The sequence below is a fragment of the Fusarium sambucinum genome, chromosome II (assembly GCF_050947815.1).
Source record: "Fusarium sambucinum isolate potato_lamoka chromosome II, whole genome shotgun sequence".
NCBI classification, from domain to species: Eukaryota; Fungi; Ascomycota; class Sordariomycetes; order Hypocreales; family Nectriaceae; genus Fusarium; species Fusarium sambucinum.
In genome coordinates, this window is record NC_139293.1 from 897,218 (window position 1) to 921,687 (window position 24,470).

The 24,470-nt window shown below is 46.3% G+C and overlaps 10 protein-coding genes across 10 annotated transcripts; 5 read left to right on the top strand and 5 right to left on the bottom strand.

Annotated features, from left to right (window-relative positions):
• Window positions 1-2,595: 2,595 nt before the first annotated feature.
• Window positions 2,596-4,087, top strand: FSST1_007092 (heterokaryon incompatibility protein-domain-containing protein; the record flags this gene model as incomplete). The annotated part of the gene is made up of 3 exons (XM_083236669.1): window positions 2,596-2,775; window positions 2,886-3,009; window positions 3,057-4,087. 3 exons carry the CDS (start codon window positions 2,596-2,598, stop codon window positions 4,085-4,087), a joined length of 1,335 nt encoding a protein of 444 aa, XP_083083053.1.
• Window positions 4,088-5,190: 1,103 nt separating this feature from the next.
• On the bottom strand, window positions 5,191-6,432 carry FSST1_007093 (uncharacterized protein; the record flags this gene model as incomplete). The annotated part of the gene is made up of 1 exon (XM_083236671.1): window positions 5,191-6,432. The coding sequence occupies one exon, from the start codon at window positions 6,430-6,432 to the stop codon at window positions 5,191-5,193; it is 1,242 nt and encodes a 413-aa protein (XP_083083054.1).
• A 1,594-nt stretch (window positions 6,433-8,026) lies between these two features.
• FSST1_007094 (RTA1 like protein-domain-containing protein) lies at window positions 8,027-9,088 on the top strand (the record flags this gene model as incomplete). Its single annotated transcript, XM_083236672.1, has 2 exons — window positions 8,027-8,808; window positions 8,860-9,088. The coding sequence occupies 2 exons, from the start codon at window positions 8,027-8,029 to the stop codon at window positions 9,086-9,088; spliced, it is 1,011 nt and encodes a 336-aa protein (XP_083083055.1).
• Window positions 9,089-9,856: 768 nt separating this feature from the next.
• On the bottom strand, window positions 9,857-11,586 carry FSST1_007095 (uncharacterized protein; the record flags this gene model as incomplete). The annotated part of the gene is made up of 3 exons (XM_083236673.1): window positions 9,857-10,582; window positions 10,637-10,826; window positions 10,871-11,586. The coding sequence occupies 3 exons, from the start codon at window positions 11,584-11,586 to the stop codon at window positions 9,857-9,859; spliced, it is 1,632 nt and encodes a 543-aa protein (XP_083083056.1).
• Window positions 11,587-13,263: 1,677 nt separating this feature from the next.
• On the bottom strand, window positions 13,264-14,958 carry FSST1_007096 (uncharacterized protein; the record flags this gene model as incomplete). Its single annotated transcript, XM_083236674.1, has 1 exon — window positions 13,264-14,958. One exon carries the CDS (start codon window positions 14,956-14,958, stop codon window positions 13,264-13,266), a length of 1,695 nt encoding a protein of 564 aa, XP_083083057.1.
• Window positions 14,959-15,021: 63 nt separating this feature from the next.
• Window positions 15,022-15,935, bottom strand: FSST1_007097 (Clr5 domain-containing protein; the record flags this gene model as incomplete). Its single annotated transcript, XM_083236675.1, has 3 exons — window positions 15,022-15,319; window positions 15,371-15,607; window positions 15,718-15,935. 3 exons carry the CDS (start codon window positions 15,933-15,935, stop codon window positions 15,022-15,024), a joined length of 753 nt encoding a protein of 250 aa, XP_083083058.1.
• A 1,200-nt stretch (window positions 15,936-17,135) lies between these two features.
• On the top strand, window positions 17,136-17,492 carry FSST1_007098 (uncharacterized protein; the record flags this gene model as incomplete). Its single annotated transcript, XM_083236676.1, has 3 exons — window positions 17,136-17,149; window positions 17,220-17,404; window positions 17,455-17,492. 3 exons carry the CDS (start codon window positions 17,136-17,138, stop codon window positions 17,490-17,492), a joined length of 237 nt encoding a protein of 78 aa, XP_083083059.1.
• A 1,018-nt stretch (window positions 17,493-18,510) lies between these two features.
• Window positions 18,511-19,692, top strand: FSST1_007099 (uncharacterized protein; the record flags this gene model as incomplete). Its single annotated transcript, XM_083236677.1, has 3 exons — window positions 18,511-18,525; window positions 18,569-19,345; window positions 19,414-19,692. 3 exons carry the CDS (start codon window positions 18,511-18,513, stop codon window positions 19,690-19,692), a joined length of 1,071 nt encoding a protein of 356 aa, XP_083083060.1.
• Window positions 19,693-20,577: 885 nt separating this feature from the next.
• Window positions 20,578-21,443, top strand: FSST1_007100 (uncharacterized protein; the record flags this gene model as incomplete). Its single annotated transcript, XM_083236678.1, has 3 exons — window positions 20,578-20,656; window positions 20,705-20,893; window positions 20,950-21,443. The coding sequence occupies 3 exons, from the start codon at window positions 20,578-20,580 to the stop codon at window positions 21,441-21,443; spliced, it is 762 nt and encodes a 253-aa protein (XP_083083061.1).
• Window positions 21,444-21,970: 527 nt separating this feature from the next.
• Window positions 21,971-23,931, bottom strand: FSST1_007101 (uncharacterized protein; the record flags this gene model as incomplete). The annotated part of the gene is made up of 3 exons (XM_083236679.1): window positions 21,971-23,094; window positions 23,153-23,685; window positions 23,738-23,931. 3 exons carry the CDS (start codon window positions 23,929-23,931, stop codon window positions 21,971-21,973), a joined length of 1,851 nt encoding a protein of 616 aa, XP_083083062.1.
• Window positions 23,932-24,470: the final 539 nt, after the last annotated feature.

Consider the following 24,470-nt stretch of genomic DNA (forward strand, 5'->3'; position numbering starts at 1 on the left):
GGTTTGGTCTCCTCAGCAGGATAAATGCCTCATGCATTGGGATGAAAGGCCTTATGAAACAGGTTGTAGAGTCAAGTGAAGCTATACAAGATGTGTACCAAGACTGCCAGCGAGAAAGTCGTGGGGTTGAAGGTAGGGGCGAGTATGCGACTACATGTGGCCTACTAAGCGTGTCAAGCTTACGCGCAGGGCTGCGCTGAGGGGGTAGGAAATGAGAATGGGTAAACTAACCGTTTGTGGGCACAAGCCAGTTTCGATTTGTGATATCACCGCTTTTCGACTCAGCCCCTTTGTCAATGAGGAGAAGGGTAGAGCTCCACCAGTTGTAGTGCAGGTATTTGGCTCATATCATTTGCATGATGTTTGACTTGGGTCGACCAACAGAGGGAAAACAAGGCTTGTCTGACATGGAACAAGATCAATCCCCAACTAAACCAGATTTGACACAACGGTCAAAGGGAACTTTTGGAAAAGTGTCCATTTTTACCAACGCGTATTTTACAGTTACGAGTTACGTTACCAAAACCCAGATTCTCGGATTGGGGTCTAGTGGCAAGGGTTACGAGGAGAGAGAGTGCGAGAAAGAGAGAGAGTAACAGAAAAAAGGCACAGAAAAATAAGGTGCTTAAATTAAGCATTTTGGACGTGGGTGTAGCCGTCTTGGCATGGCCATAGCTTCTTCGTCTTGTTTCTCACCCCCTTGACACTTGTTGGATCGGGATACCATTTCCGGGAGAGTGGCAGTGTCAAATGCAAGGACAGTCACACACAAAGTGGGAGAGAAAGACAAAACCCTTATTTAGACTAGGCTCAACTTGGAATGAATATCGTCATTGAATCTTTGCGCCCGTCATTTCAAATTCCCTCATACTTTACTTCGCGAACTGGCGAATGGGATTGGGATCCAACTTTTGCTCACCGACTGTACTCAAAGACAAAGACCATCTGACCCTTTTTTCTTCTTTGGACCATGTCGAGTTGACAATAACAAAGGATTTTTCGCATGTGCCTCCTCCTCTTTGTCTCTTTTCCCCCATCTCTCTCTCCTTTCCTCTTCTCTCTTGTCTCACAAAGTCTAGACCATTCTGACTTATCCAATTCGGAAGTTCACATTGCAAATCTGGCATTTTCGTTTTCTTACGACGCGACCAATCACTCGTATTCTTTTTCCCACTGACGTCTTCCCCTACCACCCGCCAAACTATTTTCCCCATGAGAAGCCGCTCAAACCGAGCGCCGTTTTAACCGTCAAACGCTATCTAAAAATGGGAACAACAGAACCCTGAAGCCACCACATGCTCATCGTAAATCTGGCGGTCAGATGTTTGCAGGGACGCGTCATGCAGGGCTGATTGGAACATGCGTGTCATTGTAAAGAAGATGAGATTGTTCGAGATATTGGGTCTTTGAGAGAGTTTTCGGACAACGTAGCATCGAATATCCAGGTTTCTTCTGTGTCTGTGTAGACCCTTGTACTGGTGTCATTCGTGCCTGCAGAGCCAAGCATTTAATTTTCCGATGGGTTGGGGCGCTAATGAATCCACGAACCCACCTTGTTGATGTCGAGACGAGATTCCCATGGTTTTGGTGCAGGGTTGTGACGAATCTGCCGAGGCAATAATTCCATATGCGACACTTCATAAACCCTAAAAGAATCCATTGCCCACCCTTTTGTTTTCCTTTCTTTTGTCCTCTTTCTGAGGATGGGTGCTGAAGAGACCGATTGAGGACAGTCTCGTCTCTTCTTTCGCATTTGCCGGATTGTTCGCGATAATCTCATGGAAAGATTTGGTGATGTAAATGTGTCGCATATGAGATCTCCTGAGAAATTTCTACATCGTATGTCTCTTCTAAAATTGAGGAATGTTTGGTGACTGTCTTTTGGTTGGAGATCTGAGTCCAGTGATGCTAGCCTCAGTCTCCAAAATTCGCTCTGCTATGGGAGCACATCGTCAAGCAACAGCTGCGCTTTACGTAAATATGATGTTGTGTGCTTATATGGGTGAGGTTTTGGTAATTGAAGGGTTATTATGTACGAGTAAAATTGAGAGGAGGAAGATGTCTTTGCAAACGGGCACAGAGTATCACTTGTTTCTCAATTTCCCATCCAAAACCAGTACAGCAGATCGACGTTGTGACTCGACAATTCGTTACTGAAACAGAGTGCAAACCAACAAAGAGAAGGGTATAAAATATCGGTGAGATTCCAAAGCGAAAATTAATCTTAACAATATATCAGCTTCTCCAAGAAATTAAACACACTTCAAAGCTTGCAATCATTATGTTTATTGTTCAAAAATGACGACTCAACTTACCCGGTAGAACGATAATGACCGGTGAATGATAACCGATAAACGATATCCGATAAGAAAAGTGGCGTAGTCTCTCGAGGCTGAACGCCACCTTCCTCTTTTCGGGTAGTCACGGAAAAACGGAACTCGACAACCGTACCATCTTGAACATTCAATTAATCACCATCGACATCACCAACTCTCAGCCCTACCCACCAGTCCTGGTCCCGCCTCTATGGAAACGTGATGACGGCTCCTCGATGAGTAATCCCTTCCTCACTGTCCCTCATCGCGCGCATATCCCATGTCAGGTCAAGAGACCTCACCACAGTCTCCCCCCGCAAACACACCAAAACATCGACGGCCCTGGACTACAGCCGAGGATGCCACTCTGAGGTCTCTAGTCGGCCACTTTGGTGCAAGTAGAGGCTCAGAGGGAAGGTGGAAGGACATTGCTGCTGGTTTAGAAGGTCGTACGGCAAAGGTGAGTGAGACTTGGTTCTCCGCACGCGCCTCAACGCGGTCCATGATGGCCCACAGAGTGTGGATGAGAGTGGAGGATATTCGGTGGATGATGGACTAATTGGCCCCCAGGATTGTCGGAAACGATGGCTTCACTCTCTTGATCCTTCATTACGCAAAGGAAGATGGACATCTCAAGAGGATGAAATTCTTCTCTCTGCTTACGCACGACTTGGACCATTATGGAACGATATTGGTAAACTCCACAATCATGTGATATCAAACTCATCTGACATACCACAGCCTCTCTAATACCGGGAAGGAAAGACGATCAATGTTCTAAAAGATACAATGACATCTTGAACCCGTCTGCTAAAAACCGCCTAAGCGACTGGACTTCAAACGAAGACAACCTTTTACGTCAAGGAGTAGCGGCCCTGGGCCATCGATGGGTAGCTATCTCAGCAAGAATACCTGGCCGTCCACCTCTTACATGTCGAAATCGCTGGCGTACACTCTCACGACTATCACATCAACGGCAGAGCAAATCACAAGGAACCACTCCTTCATCATCGTCACAAATGTCTCCTACAGATATCGGAATATCACCAGCGCCCCAGAACCCCAACATTGGTTTGGATACGAGCACGGGAAATACGACAGATCATATCATGCCATTCCCGACGATGGACACCGATTTGAACCATGATCACATGGGCTCTAATTTTCTGGACTCGGCTTTCTTTGACACTTTCACAGGCCCCTCACCTTCACCGCTAAGGGATTCTGAGGGCAGTGACGATACAGAAACACCAAACGAAGGTGCGGCACCGACGATTCCTGGTCCTGCACCGGATCTTTCAACAAACATCACAGACCAAGTACAGAATGGCCCCACACAATGTCCACAGCCACCAGTACCGATACAAGCACAACCGCCGAATAACACGACCGGTCCATTCACCATGCCTTCACCATCGACATGGTCATCGCTAGGCACGATGCTGCCCCCAGGGACATCTCCTACAAACCAGAACCTGTGGCTTGGATCGGCTGGCAATCCTTCCCTCCCCAAAGACTGGGGTGTTCCAGGAGATGACACGATACCCCAATCTTATACTGAACAGTTTCCACTACCGACATCAACGGCACAGACCATACATCAACAGACGATACACCATCATCACCACCATCATGTGCACCACCACTTTCACCATTACCATCATTACCAAGGCGGAGGTGACTCATGGCGACAGCTGGAACAGCAATGTGAAGCAGAGGCCTTGCAGGCACATGTTCAGCAAAACGAGAATGGTCCACCGAACGCTGGATGAATGGACCCAGAGCTAAGAGATTTAACATCTCGTAACCAGCTATAAACAAACCCAGGTCAACTGCCCGATACCACCTACACAACAGGGTGTTTGAAGCCCTCGTGGCGCATTGTGTGTGTTCATCCACCACACCCGGGCGGCTTCATCTGTATCGTCAAGCACAGCCTGTCGCGGAAGGAGATTGGTGCTGTGGCAACCACAGGACGCCGCGCAGATCGGCTATCTCAATTGTATCGCTCCATAAGTTTCTAGGTTGCCGTTACCTCGACCTCTATCATAATCTTGAGGAGGGGCTGATGGTCTCCTCGGGATTATTATTTATTTCTGTACTTTACTTAGACGGAAGCCCGATTTCAGTTTACTCTGACTTTCTGCTTTCTGCTAAGTAGTACAGAAATATATAATAATCTCGAGGAGACCACTAGGCCCTTCATCCTATTATGTCGACAGTTAACAAGCGAATTGTGCCAGCAACTCAAACAGTGTTCGCCGTCGGCTACGCTTTACCGATTAGAGGGGGCATTACGAATGTGTTTGAAGAAACTTCAATTCATCACTCGCCTTACTGTCGGCCGTTATGCAAGGTACAAAGATGAGGACAAGCAATTGACGGAGAGAAGGAGTTTGAATGCCGCCCGTTTTCTTGGTGGCATTGCCTCCACGGGCCATCCCGCCACGCTTTACTGCGGAACGTTATAGGAAATCAGAGCCACGCGTTCCTTTTCTACGGAACACAATTACAAGAGATATTGTGCACTAAGCTCCAACCTTTACATATTTAAACTGTACATATAATGTCATACCGTATATTCCACATTTGCCACAATTACTGGTTTTTTATTTCCCGTCTTGGGTGTCATCGACGAGCAGGATGGTATTATTCTTGTAATTTGACAGTCATACATATAGTCCGAGTGCCATTTATGGACTCAAAGAAGCATTGTGTCGCTTACATCTGTTTAATGTCGTTGAACTTAGGATCACAGGCCTGTACGTGTGCATCTTGCACATGATTTCAACAGTCCGTAGGAGACATGCAATTCAACTGCAACAACATACATAGTAAGAAGATGTATTGATTATAAACATAACCGATTCTCTTTCTACTTAACATAGGCCAGCAGAAATGAATTATCCTCATCCCACCTATTGTCTAGGTTGTTTATATACCAGTTTGTACCGTCTTCCAAACCGAATGCCAGGCGTAACATTTCGTCGATATGATGCTGGTCCTGCTCTGGATCACTCCCTATCTCCGTGAACGCTGCATAAATTCTTGAAGCTGCTCCGTTTAAAAGATTTGCATAACTTCCATCGGGGGGTGGACGGTCTGCGTACTTAGCTGCAGCCTCATCGAACTTTTTGCTATAAAGCTTCCTAGCATCATCATGTCGCTTCACGCTCTTGTGCGCAGGATGCTCGGGGTCTTTCAGGACTTTCTCGATACTCTCGTCTGATGACCATAGTGGAAACGGCCTGGGATAGGAGATTGCCTGCCATGGTAGTGTTTGAGCAAACTCCCAATCGATGATGGCCATAAAGTTCAAATCATCATCTACCAGAATATTTCCCATGTGCATGTCCATGTGGCAGAGAGGATATGGTCCATCAGATTTGAATAATGGCGTATGTCGCACAATATCCAGAAAGACAATCGCACCAAGACTGTACAAGTCCGGCTGGTCCCGAGGAGTGTCGTCGTACTCTGCTGCTCGTCGCAAAGCCCCCATTCCAGCAGCGGTGAAGTAATGAGCAGCGTTTTGGAATGGCCCCTGTGGGAAAATATTTTCCATGGCAGCTGAAGCTATCCTGCCAATGACGGGCTCACCGGATTCTGTTATGTCGCAGATGGATCCGATTTGAGGGCCCGTCAGGGTTGCCAGCATTGCTTGGACTGCTGTCCACTGGGTTATAATATGTTCCTGTTCCGCCCCGGATAGACAGTAAAACCCAGTGCGAACACCTTGAGCCGTTTCGCCGTATACAAGGTCATTTAGAGAATTGCCGTAGAAACCTTGTATGAGCATGTAGGGAGCGCCAACGTCGAGAGCGCGTTGTGACTCAGGGCCTTCGTAAGCGTATATAGAAGGCACCTTTAACTGGGGAATCTTCTGAGCCACATAACGCATGGTAGCTAGCTCGCATTGAACCTGGTACTGTTCGTCCTCTTCGGTTACGTTTGACGATACAGTAGGATGTCGAGGTAGCCGGACACGGGCGATGATCAGGCTATCGTCCTCGGCGACCAGCTCGAAGCATACCGAGTACTGCCCAGCAGAAAAGGGCTCGCTCAGTTTGCATTTCTGGCCTGTAACCAGTTCAGCGTGCTGCTGGAGCATTCCCATGTCTAGCGTCGGTATGAATGACTCCAATCTTTCTAGGAAGCCATTCCAATTCCAGCCATCATACGATGACCACCGCTCACTTGGTGCTTGCTTGTGCATCTTGAGTGGTGTTAGTCTTTGAGATGGTTGAGTAGGAATAAAGAGAAGAAAGATTATTAGTCTTTAAGATCTAATCGAGTTGGAATTAAGAAGATGAGACGAAGGTGTTGGAATGGGAAGTGGAAGGAGAAGGGTTGTTTAAATATGTTGAATATGAGATTTTAGTTTATACAGGAGGCAAAATATTGCACTTGAAGGTTAAATGATATTGACGCAGATATTAACTGCATGTACACGAACTCTCACTGTAAGATACTGAGGGACTGTCGTTCAGAGAGTTTGTTAAAAGTTAGTCTGCGAAACCCAACTTGGTAGGTATTCCTGTACACTGGCAATACTATTCCGGGCAGGCAGCACAAACATTCCTTCAATATGATGCTACTTTTTATATCTCAGTTATGATAGTTAAATGGATAAAATGATTCTATATCAATTAGATGCAGGAGGTATTGCGTTTTTTGGTGCAGAGTACCATGATGTTGGTATTTGGCAGTTTCTCGGGATGCCTAAAGTCTAATAATGCTGACTTTTTCTTCCACAACTTTGAGAGGATCCAAGAAGCAACCTTGTTGTCACAGATGAGGTTGTTGTTTGATAGTTTTAAACAATTTCTAAAGTTTTTAATACCGACTTTTTCCCTCGCTCTGAAGCTTGAAGTTCACAAATGTAGGTAGTTATAAATTGGGTTTCCGATTGAAACACAATGTAACCCAAGCAAGTGAGTCAATCTACTCGCTAATCGCCATGTTGTTACTAAGAATAAATCAGGTGCAGAACTCTTTTGCACCTCCACCGTTAAAAAATAAATAGGCAACCATTAACAAAGTTTTATTTCTATGCTTATTTTGCTTACAACCATCATTAAGAAATTAATTCACCACATGATGAAATAGGAGATCTTACAGGTGGGTTCGCTGTCAGATTGTCCTGTTTGCGTCGTAATCTTACATTTGACCCTTGTTGTTTTGTCCAAGCGATCCCGAGAAATGCGAGAAATGCGAGCAGAAATGCGAACGCGAGGTGTAACGAGACAGGGATCGGCCAATCGGGGTTAATCAAGTTTCCGCGATATCTTATCGTAGAGAATTTAACGATTGCCAAGAATTAAAGGTGGGTTCGATTACCGACATTAATTGATGTTGTTTTCCTTATTAGCATTGAAATATTGTCTGTATCTTGTAAATTTAGGATATTTATCTTGTAACTAGAGTAGAAGATGAAATGTCTTTGTGAATATCTAGATCACACTGTTGAGCCCATGTCTTTAGAAGCATCAAACGCCAAGATATTGATACGCACCTCGCTTAATCCTCCAGGTCTTGGCTCTTACACTGCGCCTCCACTTATTCATTCCTTCCTTTGTTTTCTCCATGGCCCCACGGATGATGACTGCCTGACTCCTTCGCAATGTACACAAATAATACGTGACCCGCACTTCTTTCGTCCTCTCCCCCTTCTCTAGGTTCTCTCTACTAGAGAATAAGACATCGCCAAAATGTCTGCCAATCCAAACTCAACAGATTACCAACCTCCAAACTACGAAACCTGCGCCGATGGCGTCTCAGCACGATGCCCCGTCGAAGCCTCCCTCTACGGTGATTACTTCAACCTCGGCGCCTGTATCTTCTTCGTCGTAGCCCACGCGCTGGCTCTCATCCCCCAGATCTACTTCGGTATTCGAGCGCGAACATGGTCCTACATGATTTGGTTAGCCATCGGCACCATCTTTGAACTGGTCGGCTACTGTGGTCGCGTCGTTATGAGCTCCAACCCCTGGGTCTACAACGCTTTCGTCATTCAGCTGGTTCTTCTCATTCTCGGTCCGACACTCGTGGCCGCCGCTATCTCAATTACGTTCAAACATCTTGTTCTATGGCACGGTCGCGAATACAGTTTCATGAAGCCAGTTTTGTACCCCTGGGTCTTCGTCGGCACCGATTTGTTCTCAATTGTCATCCAAGCTGCAGGTGGTGGTATCTCTTCAGCCGCGACGAATTCGGAAATTCCAGACCAGAATCTGCTCGACGTTGGATCTGGCATGCTTGTTGCTGGTGTCGTCTTTCAATTGGTCAACATGATTTTCTGTGGCGGTCTAATGCTTGTTTATATCTGGAGAAGACACAAGGCTATCAAGAACGGCTCTGCTGTGAGAGCTGGCGAGGAGCACACCGTGGGAGGAGATGTCAACGTCATCAGAGCAAGCGACAAGAAGACCAAGATGTTTGTCTTTGCTCTGACAGCCGCTTACGTTGCCATTATCATCCGTTGCATTTACCGGTAAGTCAGGCGAAGCTTCATGCTGATATTCAGTGCTAACATACATGGTAGTATCCCTGAAATGCAAATGGGCTGGGGCAGCACCCTCATGCAAAACGAAACTACATTCCTCATCCTCGATGGAACCATGATCCTCATCTCTGTGTGGACCTTGACGATATTCCACCCCTACTTCTTCTTCCCTTTCATGGGATCGAAGGGCAAGGCTGCTATAGCAGATGCTGAGAAGTCTTCTTCACCCGAGACCAACCAGTCTGGACCTGTCATGCACAGCTCATAGAGAATGTGATTTGACAAACGATATAATTTTGTTGCGAAGATTGTTGTAATTTGTGAATGGATATGGCTAAGATCTCTCATGTTTATTAGACGGATAGGATACATATTGGCCCAGATATAGAATAGCGCTGTCAGACTAGATTGACAGATCGAGTGACTCATTTATTAAAAGTTAACTTTCAAATTGCTGGTTTCGCTTCTCAAACTAACTCTTCTTCCCATTCCATATTCTTCTCAGCTGTCGAGTAGACCGCTCTCTACAATCCATCACATCTCCAACCCTTAACGCATGTACATAAAACCTAACTCATCATGCAAATGATAAGACTATTCTTCCTGCTTCCACCTAACGAACCGACTTGTCATGTCCATGATAAGATTGAGGCAGGGGGTTCAGCCTTTCAATTACCCGTGCCATTCTCCTCTCAGACAACTTTGAGAAAAGGTGTGACCGTAACAGTAAGATACGAGGGAAGATCCACTCATAGAGAACCTATCTAATTGTTAGTGCAGTAACGAGACTAAACTCCAAAATGTGCATGCAATTGAAAGAAGAAGCTTCTGTTCAAATGGAAAGGAAAACAATCTGTCAAGACAAAAGAAAATTTAGATTGATAGTGCTATTTCGCTTGGTACTGTTCTAGTCCCTATCCGCAGCCCATCTCCGTTTGAGCTCCCAAGCAGTCAAGCAGACTGCCCCCAAAATCCACCAATACCTCCAATCTTGATGGAAACAAATCCCATCCTTGAGAGGTAATTTCCTCTGGCCTCATTTTAGAACGATCTTTTGCTTATATAGCTTCTGCTTGATATCTTCCAAATCCTTAACCGCATTGTTACGCTCCTCGTTAGCAGATGAAACTTCAACACGAGCATCATCCCTCTCCTTCTCAGCCTTCTTGATCTTGTCTCTTTGCTGCTCGTTGACTTTCTCTAGGGCTTCAATTCTGGCGTTGGCTCGGTTGAGGTCATCCTCTAGGGATGCCTGGATACCCTTGAGCTCATTAACGGAAGTGTTGAGGCTGTCGTTCTTGGAAGTCAAGATCTTGTTCAGTTCCTTCTGTGCGTGGATTTCGGCCTTGAGGCGGGAAATCTCAGTGTCGCGTTGGATGATCTGCCGCTGGTATTCTGAAATGCGTGCGTTGAGCTCCTTGATGATTTGGTTGGCAGCGTCAAGCTTCTTTTGAAGGTCGCTCTTCTCCGCCATGAGAGACTCGAGCTTCTTTTGGGTGTCTTGCAGAATCTTGCGAGCCTGCTCGTCCTTAACTGTATCGTCGCTGATGTACTTGTTCAACTTGGCGATCTCATCGCGAAGTCCTTGTGCATCCTTGTTGGCTTGCTCGAGCTGCTTCTGCAACTCCTCGACCTTGGCCTTTGCGGCGCTGCGGTCGCCAGTAAGATCCTCAACCGTCTTCTTGAGATTGGAGATCTCGGCGTCCTTAGCCTTGACCTTTTCGATCTCGACGTGGTAGTCGGCATCGAGGGTGGCAAATTGCTGTCAATATGTAAGCAAGTTGTCTGATGGTTACCACTGCGAGGGGAAACTTACGTCAAGAGCATACTTCGCTAGGTAACCTGCTTGGTCGACATAAGCTGCACTATGTGCAAGTGTCTCAAGAAGACCCTTGGGGAAGGGCAGAGGGTCGACAATGCGCGGCAGAGTAGCTTGAGGTTGTGGCTTGCGAAGCTCACACTGACCCTTCTCGGGAGTAGGTTCAACAGGGTTAATGTCACTGTGACTGTGGTTAAGGTTGTAAGATAAAGGAGGGCACATGATACGTACTGATTGTGCTTCTGACGCTCAATAATAGCTGAGCGAATCATGTCTCCAACGTCCTCAGTGTGACCATTCTCCTTGACGTGTACATCAAGTTGGTCTGTCTTAGCATCCCAGATGCAATTGATGTCGTAGTAAGAGTGGTAAGAGAACTTGACGGTGTCGCTATCGAGGCCAGTGACATTCTTCTGAACCTCGTTGCGGAATGATGGGTCCTTGGTCTTTCCGTTGGAGGCCTTGGTCCACTGCCACATAGACAGGATAGGCTTGCCTTCGCCAAATCCATCGGGAACGATGAAAATGGCGGGCTCATTCTCAGCAAAGTTCATCCACTTGAACTTGCCAGTCCAGACACGTGTGGTTCCTGTGAGCTCCTCCTTGGATTCCCAGATTCTCTGAAGAGCCATGGGGGAGCTGACACCACCTTGAGGGTTTCTCATGATGAGAGAAAGGTCCTTGTAGCCACCCTTGGTGGTGACAGTGAAGTTGTACCATGATCCCTTGAGGACAAAGGTGACATCGCTGGTGTCGGTCTGGGTTACAGAGTCGACGGTGATGGTCTGGAACCAATTTTGCTTCTTGCGGCCTTGAGCATCCTCGGTCCATTGGGAGAATAGATAGACGCTGTCGCCAACTCGGACTGGGCCGCTGGGAAGGATGATGACAAAGGTCTCATCCTTGCCGTAGTGGTACCAGTTGAGCTTTCCTGAGTAGACAAACATGGTGACTTGGAGTGTGTAATAGATAAGATGTATAAGAGTAAGGTGTGAAGAGGATGAAGAGAATGAGATATCAACCGGACTGAAGCACTCTTTTATAGCTCGAACTCGACCATAGTTCACCTCTTTCAACTCTCTGCTGTCCCATCTTTCCCCTCTTTTACCTACTTCGATATTCCATCATCTTCCAACACTTGATCAGTATGTCTCGTCAACGTTGGAATGCATATCCAAGACCTATCCAAGCCATGCGTCACTGGTAGCCAATCGAGGCAACATATGCCGATTTGTCTCTGCATGTCTCTACTAGCTTGGAGCTGAGGTTGGATTGGCGGTCAAAGCTCACGTATTCTCTCCCGTTTGAGGTAGTGGCAGCAGATAAATGAGGAGATGATTGTCACTTGAGCAATAGTGAATGGTATTGAATCTAGTTTGTATTTAGCAATATCGTAGCAAGGTTGAGCAAGTGCGTTCGGAGTGGTTCCTTTCAAACCGACGTGTTTATCAATGGAACGCGACAAACTTTGTCAGTGTCAATCCTTCATTGTATTCGTGTGTTTTCCTTAAACCTTTCACGAAGCAAGCCTGGATATATCAAATTGGCCAATCATTCCTCAATGCCTCCCAATGTCTCAGTTATCCCTGCGGTCAGCCAGCCCGTTATTTAGCGCTTGGTAATGCAGGCCGTGCCGCCGTGGCGAGCTGATGGTCTAACGCCACGGGCCGTCGCGCTCTGTTAGGGCCAACACGATAGTTAAACTTTAGCATTATCTGTCAATATTGCGTAGATGCTAAGCAATAGTCTAGTATTTCCTGGAAGTTTGGGCGGGCAATCACTCGTTAGATTTTGAGTGAATTGCCATTTTTGTAGTATAACATGGATGTTGAATGCCAGAGACAATTTTATCTCAATGTGGAAATGATTGACACACTGGGCAGGCTGAAAACCCCTATGTCTGAGATCTGCATGCCGGTCAGCATGGCTGTATTCGTCATTGGAGCTTATGTATGTACTCGTGGCTTGAGATGGCTAGACTATCCTCAGGGTATCATAAAATCTGGCTCCCTAGAGCATAAGAGGTGGAATTATTGGGTCAGTTATGTTACTCAGATCAAACTTCCCAGGCTGTTTATTTTGATACCCTAAAGCTTCGATGCCAACGTTTCTGTGACTCATTAGAGCGACATATACCGTTAGATCGAGAGGGAGAGCATGCCACATCTTAACCCAATGTTGTATACTGGAGAAAGTATTCCACTAATGACAATCACTAGTCCATCAAACTCTCAGGTTGGTCACTAACCATGGCTTAACGGGAGAGATATACGGAGGGAAAATTGCAGAAGATCGCCGACCAGATTAGTAAAATAATTTCTGTTGCCGAAGAGATTTTCATGATTTATGTCGCCCCCTGTTCTGGCTGTTTCATAGAGTACTGCACCGAGTGCATGCAGGTCTTGTAAGAATGTACTGGTAAAAGTTTTATCTTAGACTTGTAAGACATCTTGATCAGAGTACACTAGTTGATACAGAGACGGTATTATTATATATTTCCTTGCTTCACGAGCAAGAGACAGCCGAGGCAAAAGTATTGTATTGTAAAGAACACAACGCATTTTGGCCCATGTACAATAAGTTCAATACCATAGACCTGCTATTGATTTATCTAGACTGTGTATCTAAAGAAGAAAAAATGCTGAATCAACAAATGTCGCCCTTTCATAATCGTCAATGTTCGCGAAGTACTCCTTGCAAATGTCTGAGGCTGTTGGACAAGTGCAAGGGAACCCATTATGATCCACAAACCAACCACATTTTGAATGAGCCTTTATCATGCCTTCGCTCACAAGCGGCGTATTGCAATCTTCCGTCTCACCCTTGAGCCATGCACGCAATGCCAGCATCTGGAAATTGTTGGAGATCCAGGGGTCATTGACCTTCAACCTTCGATATGTTACCATTTCCGCTTGTATCATAGCCCATAAAAGCCCAATTGTTTCATTGGGGCACCCAAAATTTGAACCATCATGCAGACCAACCATATTACATCGCGGTGGTTCCCCGTCTTCTTCAAACTCACTTTCTGAACTGCTCGGATCGTCGATTTCCATGTTGTACATGTACGTCGGATGAGCCTCTGCGGAACGTAGTGTAAGCAGAAGGCATTTCCACCCAGCCTGACAAGTATCATTCCAGCTTTGGATAACGTTCGCAGGGACATACTGCATCATGTCAGCTGCAGTCATAGGCATGTGGCGGCACTGCCCTGTTTCTGAAGTCCGTATAATCTCCTCAACTGACATGTCCACCCTCATATTGGCATTGGCACCCATGTTGATAAGGCATACTGAAATGGCCAGTGGCCCGAAAAGCGTCTCCCCTGTCATACCAGACTGTGCTAGGAAGAAGGCTGTTGCAACAAGCGTGTGCAGTGGTCCTAGTCTGAGTTGTATACCACATTCCGTACAGCGACGTATAAATAGACCACTTAGACAATTTATGTTCGCACAGGTCAGATCTCCAAATATGAACATCGCGCTGTGGCATACCGCTTGGACTGCGGAATGACAAAACGAATGCTTCCATCTCGTAGGAATCCGGGCGTAGCCTTGCGCAAAGAGCGCACGTACTTGGGCACTATCAGCGTCCCACCTGCCGCATATGTCCTTTTCTTCGCCAGGGAATCTTGAAAGTGCTCGAAACTCGTCGCTGACTATTTCTGGCTGCACACTAGTGTGTGAACGTAGGATAGAAACAAGTAGAGAATCTAGAATTGTATGTCCCAAGTCGTTGATGTTGTCCTGAACGAAACGTTTACGCCCCAATGTCTGAACCAAGGATGAAAAAACTGTGCAACACGGGTCGCCTCCATTGAGATACGAAGCTGCGAGGTGGTACGGATACATTGAGTCCAGGTCATCTTCTATTGCTGGATTGTTGGCATACAAATCGAACAGTAAATCGCCGTTGCCGGCCATGATAGCTAGTTTCCAAGAGTCTATCTCAAGAGCTACAGGATTGGTAGTCAAAGAGTGGACGATAGTCTCATGGGAAAGAGGTATATTATCATTCCGAAGTTCTGTAAAGTCGCCTGTTGAAATAGATTCATGCAGATAGTCTGGAAATAATACCGGTGTTGGGTTTGAGTCAGGTTCCTGGTCTGGAAGTGGCTCACATTGGATGTCGTTCACATGAATAGACCACCGACATAGATTGGTTGGGGGATTGGCGATGCCGACCTTACTTGAGACATCTGGTTGTAGTGGACTGGAAGGAAATTGGAGATAGGCGGAGGGCGTGAAGCCAGATAGTGTGCGTACATTGACGATTGATGGCGGAGATCCCCAGCTCTTGGCGGCGAGGAAGCCTTGCATGTAAAACTCGTGAAAGTAATTAACACAAATTCTGTTTAAGTCTGATGGTCAGTCTATCTATGTTTATAAGATTAGCACAGGAAACTGGACTTGCCTCCGATCCTCTTGACTCATGCTAATGATAAGATCCTTGAAACGTCCTTGCAGAAATAAACTTGTTCGATCATCTCTTGCCTTCTGAAGAAGAAGTTGTGTATTTGGTGAAGTATTTGTCCCTTCTACATAGGGAGAAGTCGTTGCCGAGTTACTGATTCTTAGATAATCCGGCGTTGTTGGCTGTGGTCCGAATGGAGACGGGGCATCAGGGTTCTTGAGCAAAGTTGAGGCAAACGCATCGTATGGTAAGGTCCAAGAGGATAGCCTGGTTAGAGTGAGCGACCAGATGGAAAATAAAGTTACAGAAAGAACCTACCATCCAGACTGCATGGTCTCGGTTTGTGCAGAAGAGGTGCCGCCTCCCAGATGTCTTTTGACTCGTCGCATGTCAAGCTTCTCTTCCCTTGCACCACGTTTGAGTGTAACTTTGGAAGTACTCATTTCGGTTATATGCCGCCTTTCCAAAGCCAAGCTAATCTCTTTAAGTTTTGCTTTGGTGAGGCGTCGGTCGCTGACGCCCCAGGCCCGGAAACGATGGGGATACTCGTTAGCTCTGGCCAAAATAATGTAAGTAAAGATTGTAAACATGGCGTAGCTCAAACAGTGTTCAGTCAATAGTGAAAAATAATGTCTGGCTACATCAGGAGTTGCCAAGAAACTTACGCGGCATGGAAAGAATAGTGGTTCTTCATAAAAGAGACAATCTGGGCGATGGTAGGTGGTTTGTTGTTCTTCCCGTAATCACCAGTATACAAGTCAATGATTGCCGGCTTGAGATGCTCCCACCGCTCTTTATGGCTGGCACAAAGGTATTTGTGGTCATCTGACGGCCAGAGTAGTTCAGACGGGACATTGATCAAATCTGCTGGTGTCCGAGGCATGACTGTTGGGGTAGTCAGATCCCAGTCTGATGCTTTGATATGCACTGATAGGGGAGATACAAATTGGAGGTTGGGTTAAGGGGAGAGATGTAGAGAAGAGATGAGGATGTGAACATGATTTGTGTCGGATTTGAGTCTGCCGCTGCCGTCCCTTAAGTATTCCAAAGTCAGGCTGGGAAAGATACGTTCTTTTGCGAACCAAATAAGGCAGTTTTGGTCGTGTAACCCAATATCTAATGAAGCCCAGCTTTAAAGTGGGCTCGCAAAACGTCAATAGCCAATAGTCTTCAACGGGAAACATTATTGGAATTTGGGAACAGGTCAGACACTCTGACCGCTCTAGGTTCGGCCTCAATCAGGACAATGATGACGATTTTGGGTGGGGTCAGCAAAGCGTCAGAGCCCTATCACATTCATCGACAGAACCAACAGCCAATCGTGTTCTTGTTGGTCGAAGCCACGAGCGGTTTGATATGTCTGAAACATGACTGCCCAGGCACAAGGCCTAGAGCCGTGGGGCTGCGTAAATGGGCTGTGGGAAACAAGCACGCTGTCATCCAGAAGCAGGGGCAAGATAGTGTGGTTGGCGATCCATGCAAGACAAGACAGTCAGACCAACCTAGACATGGGTAGTAGCGACGCTGTGACAGTACCTGAAGAGGGGCTACAAAGCATCACGGGCCTATCAGCTCCCTTTACAAAGCGTCAATACCGAATCAGAGTGCTCTGTAGACAATTCCCACGATATCTGACCGGGGAAACGCATGTATGCGAGTCATGAGGGATACAACAATCAAGCTATTGCAGACTCATCTCTGCCTTCCGTTTATTCCGTAAACTTGAAACTAATTTCAATCATCAACCGTGGGACAACTTGCTCAATACAAATCGTCAATGGCCAATCACTGCTTACACCACGAATGTGGCGTGTAGTCTTCGTCAAGAATGCATGCTAAATCGACCACACCGGCAAACAAAGATGTTGTTTACCGCAATCAGCAGGCCTTTGGGAGTTGCCTTGCTCCAAAGGTAAGACAATCATCAGTGTTGTTAGTAGGGAAGAATGCCTGTATCATTTTGCTGGGTTGGTTATAAAAAGGTAGTGTCGATACCACTCAATCTCGACTTTTCTCATTACAGTTTGCATCTTAACTGATACGACTCATACCAGAAGCTCGAAACAGACCCATTAACACAAAAATGCCTTCGAAGACGTAAGCCTGACCTCCCTATCCTCGATCGCATATGCACCATGCTGACATTGTTCTCGTTGTCTTTGTGCAGGAACGTATCCGATGTTTCAAGTGCCAATGCAACCCATGGCTCAGTCAATTTTCCCTCTGGCAAAGACACAAACGCTTCCTCGAACGGATACACTGGCTCTCACTATCCGGTGGCTGAGACTGCAGATGAAAAGAAGAAACGACAAGATGAATTGCTGATTGGTTTTGGCTCACAATTCAACAAAAGTAAGTGGTTCACGGTTTTTCAAGCCCTTCATCGTTAGAACATATCGTAGTCTCTCTGAGTCCTTCATCTAACATATTTCCCTTTTAGCTTAACCTCAAGAGCACTCTTCTGATGTTGGGCGAGAAGGCACAGTGTAGTGTGCCTGGGTTTCGGAACTACGAATAGATTTGACGAAAGGAATGCGCTTCGATAGAAAGACAGTTTCAATGGAACAATGTTTGTATTTCGATAATAGATATACTTGTGCTCTCCCACACGTAACAACAATCAGTATCACAAGTCAAACATGCACAGAAGTAGCATTCTGAACGCTCATTCAGGTTTACGATACCCCAAAATTCCCATTTTCCATATCTTCTATACCTCCAGCAGCGTCTTCCCTTTTTTTTCTTCTTCCCCTGTTGATCGTGAAGAGTGTCACGTGAGAACGCACATGACTGTGTCATCTGCTGCCGCTTCGTCATGGTCAAAACGGGTCGTACACAGCGCATTTGACGTTGTGCCCTGCTGTAGTCGACTTTACGAAATCAACGATCTTCACACCCTCGCGCAACCGCCGTCCTCTCTTCTTTTTATAGCACGTCTAACTTAATCTTGAATCTCTTATTCTTTTATTTTTCTTCCTCGAAGTCCTTGAAAGTGCCCGAAGCTCGTATGCTATCGTCAACCACATGATGTGTGAAGTGCCTTACCTCAATTATTCTTGTGAATGAGATGGGCATAGGTAAGACAAAGATGTCCTTCGTAGCTATCATGATGCGTCATATACTCACATCAAGTCCTCGAGCAGGACCCGACCTTTTTAACCCAGCTCCGAGGACAAGATCAAATCTGGTCGTTTCACGTGCTTTAGGCCACATATATCTGCCTTGGTCCAGTCGCGACTATCATCCAGACTGTTTGCGAGGCCGTCGACCATTTTTCTGACTTGACCAATTTTGTCTCCTACTCGACCCCCAACATGTTCTCTATCAAGAATAAAGTCCCGGCCTTGTCCCGAACTCGAATCCATAGCTCTCTCAGCAACTAGAAGCCCGGAATCGCTTCTGGAACTCGCAAACGGCCTTTCCATTGTATTTTCGACATACACGACCCTATCAAAGTGATGGATGAAGAAGGAGTAAGAGCTCTTATCTCTTCGTCTGTAACGACATCGATGGAAGGCTGAGCAAGAAGAAGAAGAAGAAGAAGAAGAAGAAGAAGAAGAAGAAGAAGAAGAAGAAGAGTCGAGGCGGGATGACGATGCACCAAAGAGGTTAACACGTGTCAACGCTAAGGATATCTCCCGAGTCGATATCACTATCCTGGAGACCTGGTCGCCGGGCAAGGCTGACGCTGTCCTTGTCATATATCACCCCGTGAGCTCTTATGTCACTCGCCATCATTTCGATATGTTGATCTGCAACGAGGGCCAATGCATTCGTCGAGTTTCGGGATCGTGTCCTACTACAGCTCTTCAAGTGGGACGGATTCCTATTTTTACTGGTACATCAATTGCCAGTAGTCTGAAGGGCTTGCTTAGTCCTCTGACACTGATGAGCTATGAAAACAAGTCTATCAAGGCCCTTGGGAGACATGTCTTCTTCGACCTTGGCTATACCCCTGGCCTCTATCATTCTGACTACGACCCCTTTGTAGAGGAGAACGAGATCGTATCTGCGAGTGGAGAAGACCTTGGAACTACAAAGGGCATCTTTTCTGATGTATTCATTGCGAGCGTCGAATCAGACGACATTCTATCGCAGGCCATACAGACTCTTAAAAGGGACAGTGCTCAGGAGGTATTGAGGCCGTGGCTACTCTCCCCAGAACTACTACAGAACTGTTCACGGGAGCTATCATGGGGTCTCGATCTAGGCTCTGAGGTTGTGAAAACATGTCTTCAGTTCTTCTACATTAGACGAACTAAGAAAATACCGATCACTCTTCCAGGTGGCAAGGTGATTTATCCTTCAGACGGTATGTTACCAAGTCAAATTCGCATCGAAGAATATCCATTTGACCCCAGGGACCCGATGCCGCCTTCGTCAAACAGATTGGAGCAAGTTATGCCGATAGCTTGTTCCCTTCGTCAGACTCCACGAGCCTAAAGGAATACACTCAAGCTGTTCAAAGCTTCGAACAGCCAAGAGACAGCAGTCCAGAGGAGAATCCGAACTTTGGTGAGCATTACACTGGTGTTATCTCCGCTTTCGACCCTCACAGTCAAACTGTTGAACCCAGCCATCCCAGCACGTTTCGGCAACAAGCCGAAGTTGAAAGGAGGATCGATTGCCTTGGCAGCTGAGCTTCCCATGATCGCGCAACAGACATATGAAGAGATCCCTGTCTGAAGACGGGAATTGTTAGCCTTGGTGTCGAACATATTGACATGCTCCTGAAAAGGTTCCACAATGGCGGTGCATTATGTTGACGACTGCTGCCAACTCGGTCCTACCCTTAGCCTCCAGTTGACCGAGGTTTTGTCTGCTGGCTCGTATACAGAAGCCCTACTTTCATTCGGGCATTCGAATATCTCTACAATTACGTTCGCATCGAAGACACCCGGGCCTTTTTTGTTGTAGATACCCGTTAGGTGCAGAAGTCAGTGAGCTACTGACCTACGGATGGCTATTTGATTTTCCTCACGAGTCCTCCTCATCCATTACATGATAAGATTTCTCTTTCCCCTTCCCTCTCATTTGTATCCTCTAGATGATGAGACTCTTCATACTAGCTGTCTCTCAGTTATGTTTTCTCCACACTAGTACTTTTCAGTCTTATCACCGTCTGGAAAGAGGACATTAGTGCTGATCGTGCTGCCATTCGAGTCCCGATGTTAGTTTTCGAAATGCCGACGTTCTCTCAAGATCATAGAGTACTCCCCTATTACAAGACGGAATGATTGTTAATTTTATTCTAGCGAACCTCAGATTCAGCTGTAATGCAATTCACCAATGGGAAATCGCCCCCTTTGACACTTGTGATGAATTCGGCTAGCTGCGACCTGTCTTTGACCCTAGTCCCGCAACTTTATAGGACTATCGAACAGTGGCGTTCGATAAAACACAAGATAGTTGCAAATGCCCCTATGCCTGCCAAAGTCTAGATTATCATAAAGACGCACCAGTAGCAGTCTTCTGTGTGTCGCCGTTCTCGACATACTCACCGCAGTCATTCTTTACCTGCTACAATGCGTTCTCTTATCGTTTTGCGTTTAGGGTTGGGCCTATTTGCCGGCGGATTTGCTGTCGGAAGCCCATGCAAACTAGGTAAGTTGATTCATGGATATTTATGTGATTTACTAACATAATGTTCAGTCCCGGCCGTGACGACTTCCGAAAGCATTTCGATCGTCTCAACCACGACTTCATTGGTGGCTTCTGTCCAAACAACCACTGCAGATGTATCGGCCACATCAGTCATTTCCGAATCGTCCGAAGAGACTTCTGAGTCTTCATCCACTGAGGCAGTCTCTTCTACAACAATTGAGCCTCCGTCACTTCTACGTTCGTTGCGGAGTCCACAGCCGTAGAGCCAACCACCACAAGAGCTACCACTACAGCTCCCATACCTACATTCACTCTGTTTGCAACTGGGGAAAGTGTTGTAGAAGGAGATAGTCTTCATACATACGACAACGAAAATTCCGTTGCTGTATTTGACCCCAATCCCGTCTTTGGCTCTGCTCCAGTACGGCCATACACCATCGACTCTCAGGGAAGACTTATCAACGATGAGGGCTATTTCCTTTGTGGATACTACCTTGCGACCAACACCGCACTCGACGCACCTGCGTCAGTTAGTACGTGTCTTAGTCAGCGGGCGAAGAGTCCTTTCCTGAACTGCGAACTCTCTTCCGACCTCGAACTTCAATGCGGTATCCCAGCTCGGTCTTGTGTATTTCACCCCAACGGTGAGCCGATATGTGAAGAGACTGGCGAAACTTGGAGTACTTGGTCTGCCGGCATTGTATTTGTCGGTCATGGTCTCATGATTGGACCGATCGACACTCCTAGCAATTACCAACAAATTGGGGTGCGTGCGTCCTTAGTATAAATATACTTTGAATACATGCAATGCTAGAATTACAGGTAATACTATAAAGATCGGTTAGCTCTCATCTGCATAGCTATATAGTCTAATCCCACTCGCTATCTCCCAATTTATTATTTATAAAGTAAAATGATGTGAGATCAAGTTTTGCACTACTCCAAGGGATAGGGAGAGGCTGAAAAAAACAAGGTTCATAGTATAAAACTACTAAAACGAAATCCCTAGCAAAGGCAAAAGGAAACTCCGGTACAGGGAATCGAACCCTGGGCTCCGCGGAACTTATCTCTCAGGTTATGAGAGCGCGAAATGTTAGCCACTACACCATACCGGACTTGTTAAAGTTATTGACTGGAATTGTACATCAGAAGCCTCACGGCTATCCTCGTCACTGGTGAGGTATGGGCATTCGCGAGATTGACTTAGAACTCTGTGTTCACCCAACATTGGTGTGGCATGACGCCTTCACAAACTGGCTTGCCTTACTCAAATTCGCCCAGTAGACATACTATGTAAATAATGCAATAATCAATCTAAGTCCAATCCAAATGCTCACTCACAGGTAAAGTGGCATCGGATTGCCATATCCTCAAGGTCTCATCCTCTGTGAATATCCCATGACTGAAGTCATTGCGAGATGAGTTTCCAAATACAAACTTGAGCTTCGCCGTGTAATCGCCGTTGCGATGACTGTCTAACAACGTCTCTATCACCAGCATCATCCCTCTCCTTCTCGACAAAGGCTGTGTGAAAGGGTTCAGGTCGTCAATAATTAGGATGAGGATCGTGTTTTGTGATAGCTGACTAAGAAGGCTCTCGAACACGAACAAGATCGCTTCGATATCGGTAGGATCAACCTCTGTTTCTACAAGGTCTAGATCATCTCCGTTGAAGTCGTGATAGTGATCGACAAGCTGTAATAAGAGACTCATCGCCAGCTCATTTGGGCTCGCGTTTGGATCTCCGCTCATATGTTTATGCTGACTGGTGAAAAATGCTAAAGGTATGATACGCGCGGCGTCACCGTGGGCTTCTCGGTTGTGCTCATCGACAAAGGCTTCTAGACGTTGGTAGGTTTCAGCCGCAACTACAGGCATCTCCAGACTGCCCGTAGGGTTGTCGGATCTTGTATCAATGAAGAGAACTGAAGATTCGTCAAGCATCAGCCATGATTGGAACCGAGGATGAAATTTGATGGTGGTGACGAGATCCTGATCAATCTCATAGCCCGGGATGTGCTGTGATCTCAATATCTTTGTGTAGTCATTGTACACTAGATCGGGCTCGTAGCGCCATTTTGTAAGTAAATCTTCAACAGTGACTGCGGGAGCCTGGATCCGAGGTACTTCCTCTCTTTGCAACCGAAGTTGCTGGCGTTCAAGTTCAGCTTTTGCCGTGTCATCAAAGAACTGGGTCAACTTGTCCAGGACCATAAGCCGAGATCTTATATCACCAAACTCTGCCATGACCTGTTCTGAGTGCTTTCCGAGGCCGTACATGAGAGTGAGGTTTTGCTGTGACAACCCTTCTTGCTTCTCTGTTGACAGTATAGTAACGCGAGTAGTAAATCGCTGTGCGGCTACCTTTACAATGGCAATTTTGTTTTTAAACTTATCACTGAATCCAGTGGGATTTGCAAACAGTTTGACCCCGGTCACTAAAAGATGGGATGTGAGTGAGTAACACATCGACCCTGAATGTGAGGAATGACTCACCTAGCGACGGCTTGAGGAACCAATCTATGATTACCTCCAATAGTCCATAAATAGCCGCATATATGGCAGCTGCGCGTCTGTGCAGATCCTCGTCTGCGAAGTTCAAGCTGACGAACGAGGCATTGTCGTTCAGTATAAAGGGTAACTCTTCCAAAGTATTGTATATCTCTTCTCTGTAGCGGTCGGTCTCCTCGAGTGCTTTGAAAATGATTTTAAGACCACCGCATAGAACAGAGCAGTAAGAGTCTGTCGAAACAAGGTTTGTGAGATTAGCGCCAGCACCAGCGTTCCTACAGAGCTTTTGAAACGCTTGCTTCAGCTTGCCGGTAAAACCTGGAACATGCTTCTTCTCTTTCGATGACAAAGCCTCCAATGCTTCACAAGCGCTTGAGACTGACTGTTCAACGTCTGACCATGAGTGGATGTCAGACAGGTTTAAAGGAGGCAGCTTCCGTTTTGAACACAACACATTTACTTTGCGGATGAATTCATGCTGTGCTTGAATGGCATTGGCATAGAGTTGGTCATAGTCACTGGCGATAAAGGTGAGCTTATCGATCGAGACTCCTTCAAGAGATAACTTACATGGAATCGGCTGCGGAAGACTCTGAAACCCAAGACTGAGACCCTGTATAAATGACTCCAGAGCCTGGTGTAGCTATGAGGGCTGGGTGGGTATTTCCGTCCAGCTTCCTGACCATGAACTCCGGTACTTCATAAACGGGTGGATGAGCGGTGCGGACTTCGCGAGGAGATCTAGATTCAAGAAGATTATCCATCTTTGGGACGCAATGTTCGCTGTTGGAGGTGGAAGAGAAAATGGTCAGATCATCTCGAAACAAACAACAAGGCTAATTATGACTAGGCCACCAACCAGTGATCGTGTCGATTCCTTCACTCGACCAAGTTGGGCGATCACATGCGGTTTTTTTGTTTGTTCGTTGACCGACGGACTTTGGTGCGCGGTTTCCGTATCCACGTGGAAGTTGTGCATTCGAAAGTGGTGTAGCAGTTGCCAATAGTAAAGCAGAATAAAACAACGATATCAGGCTTCCAATAAAGGATGCAGGAAAGTTACAATTAGTCTAACGTCAGCAATATATGTACTGTAACCTTACTACGACATTTCGTTCTTCAGTAGCCAATAGAACAAGGTTTAGGCTGTACATCCAACATAACATGATACCATAATGTAAGCTGAAAGCGGCTGAGGCCATCCTTTAGGCTAGGCATTGACAACCAACACTCTCGGAGTCATCATACTTAGCCGACTTGGCAATCAGGCTGGCGCTTCGTGAGTCTGTGCTGAGTAATAAGT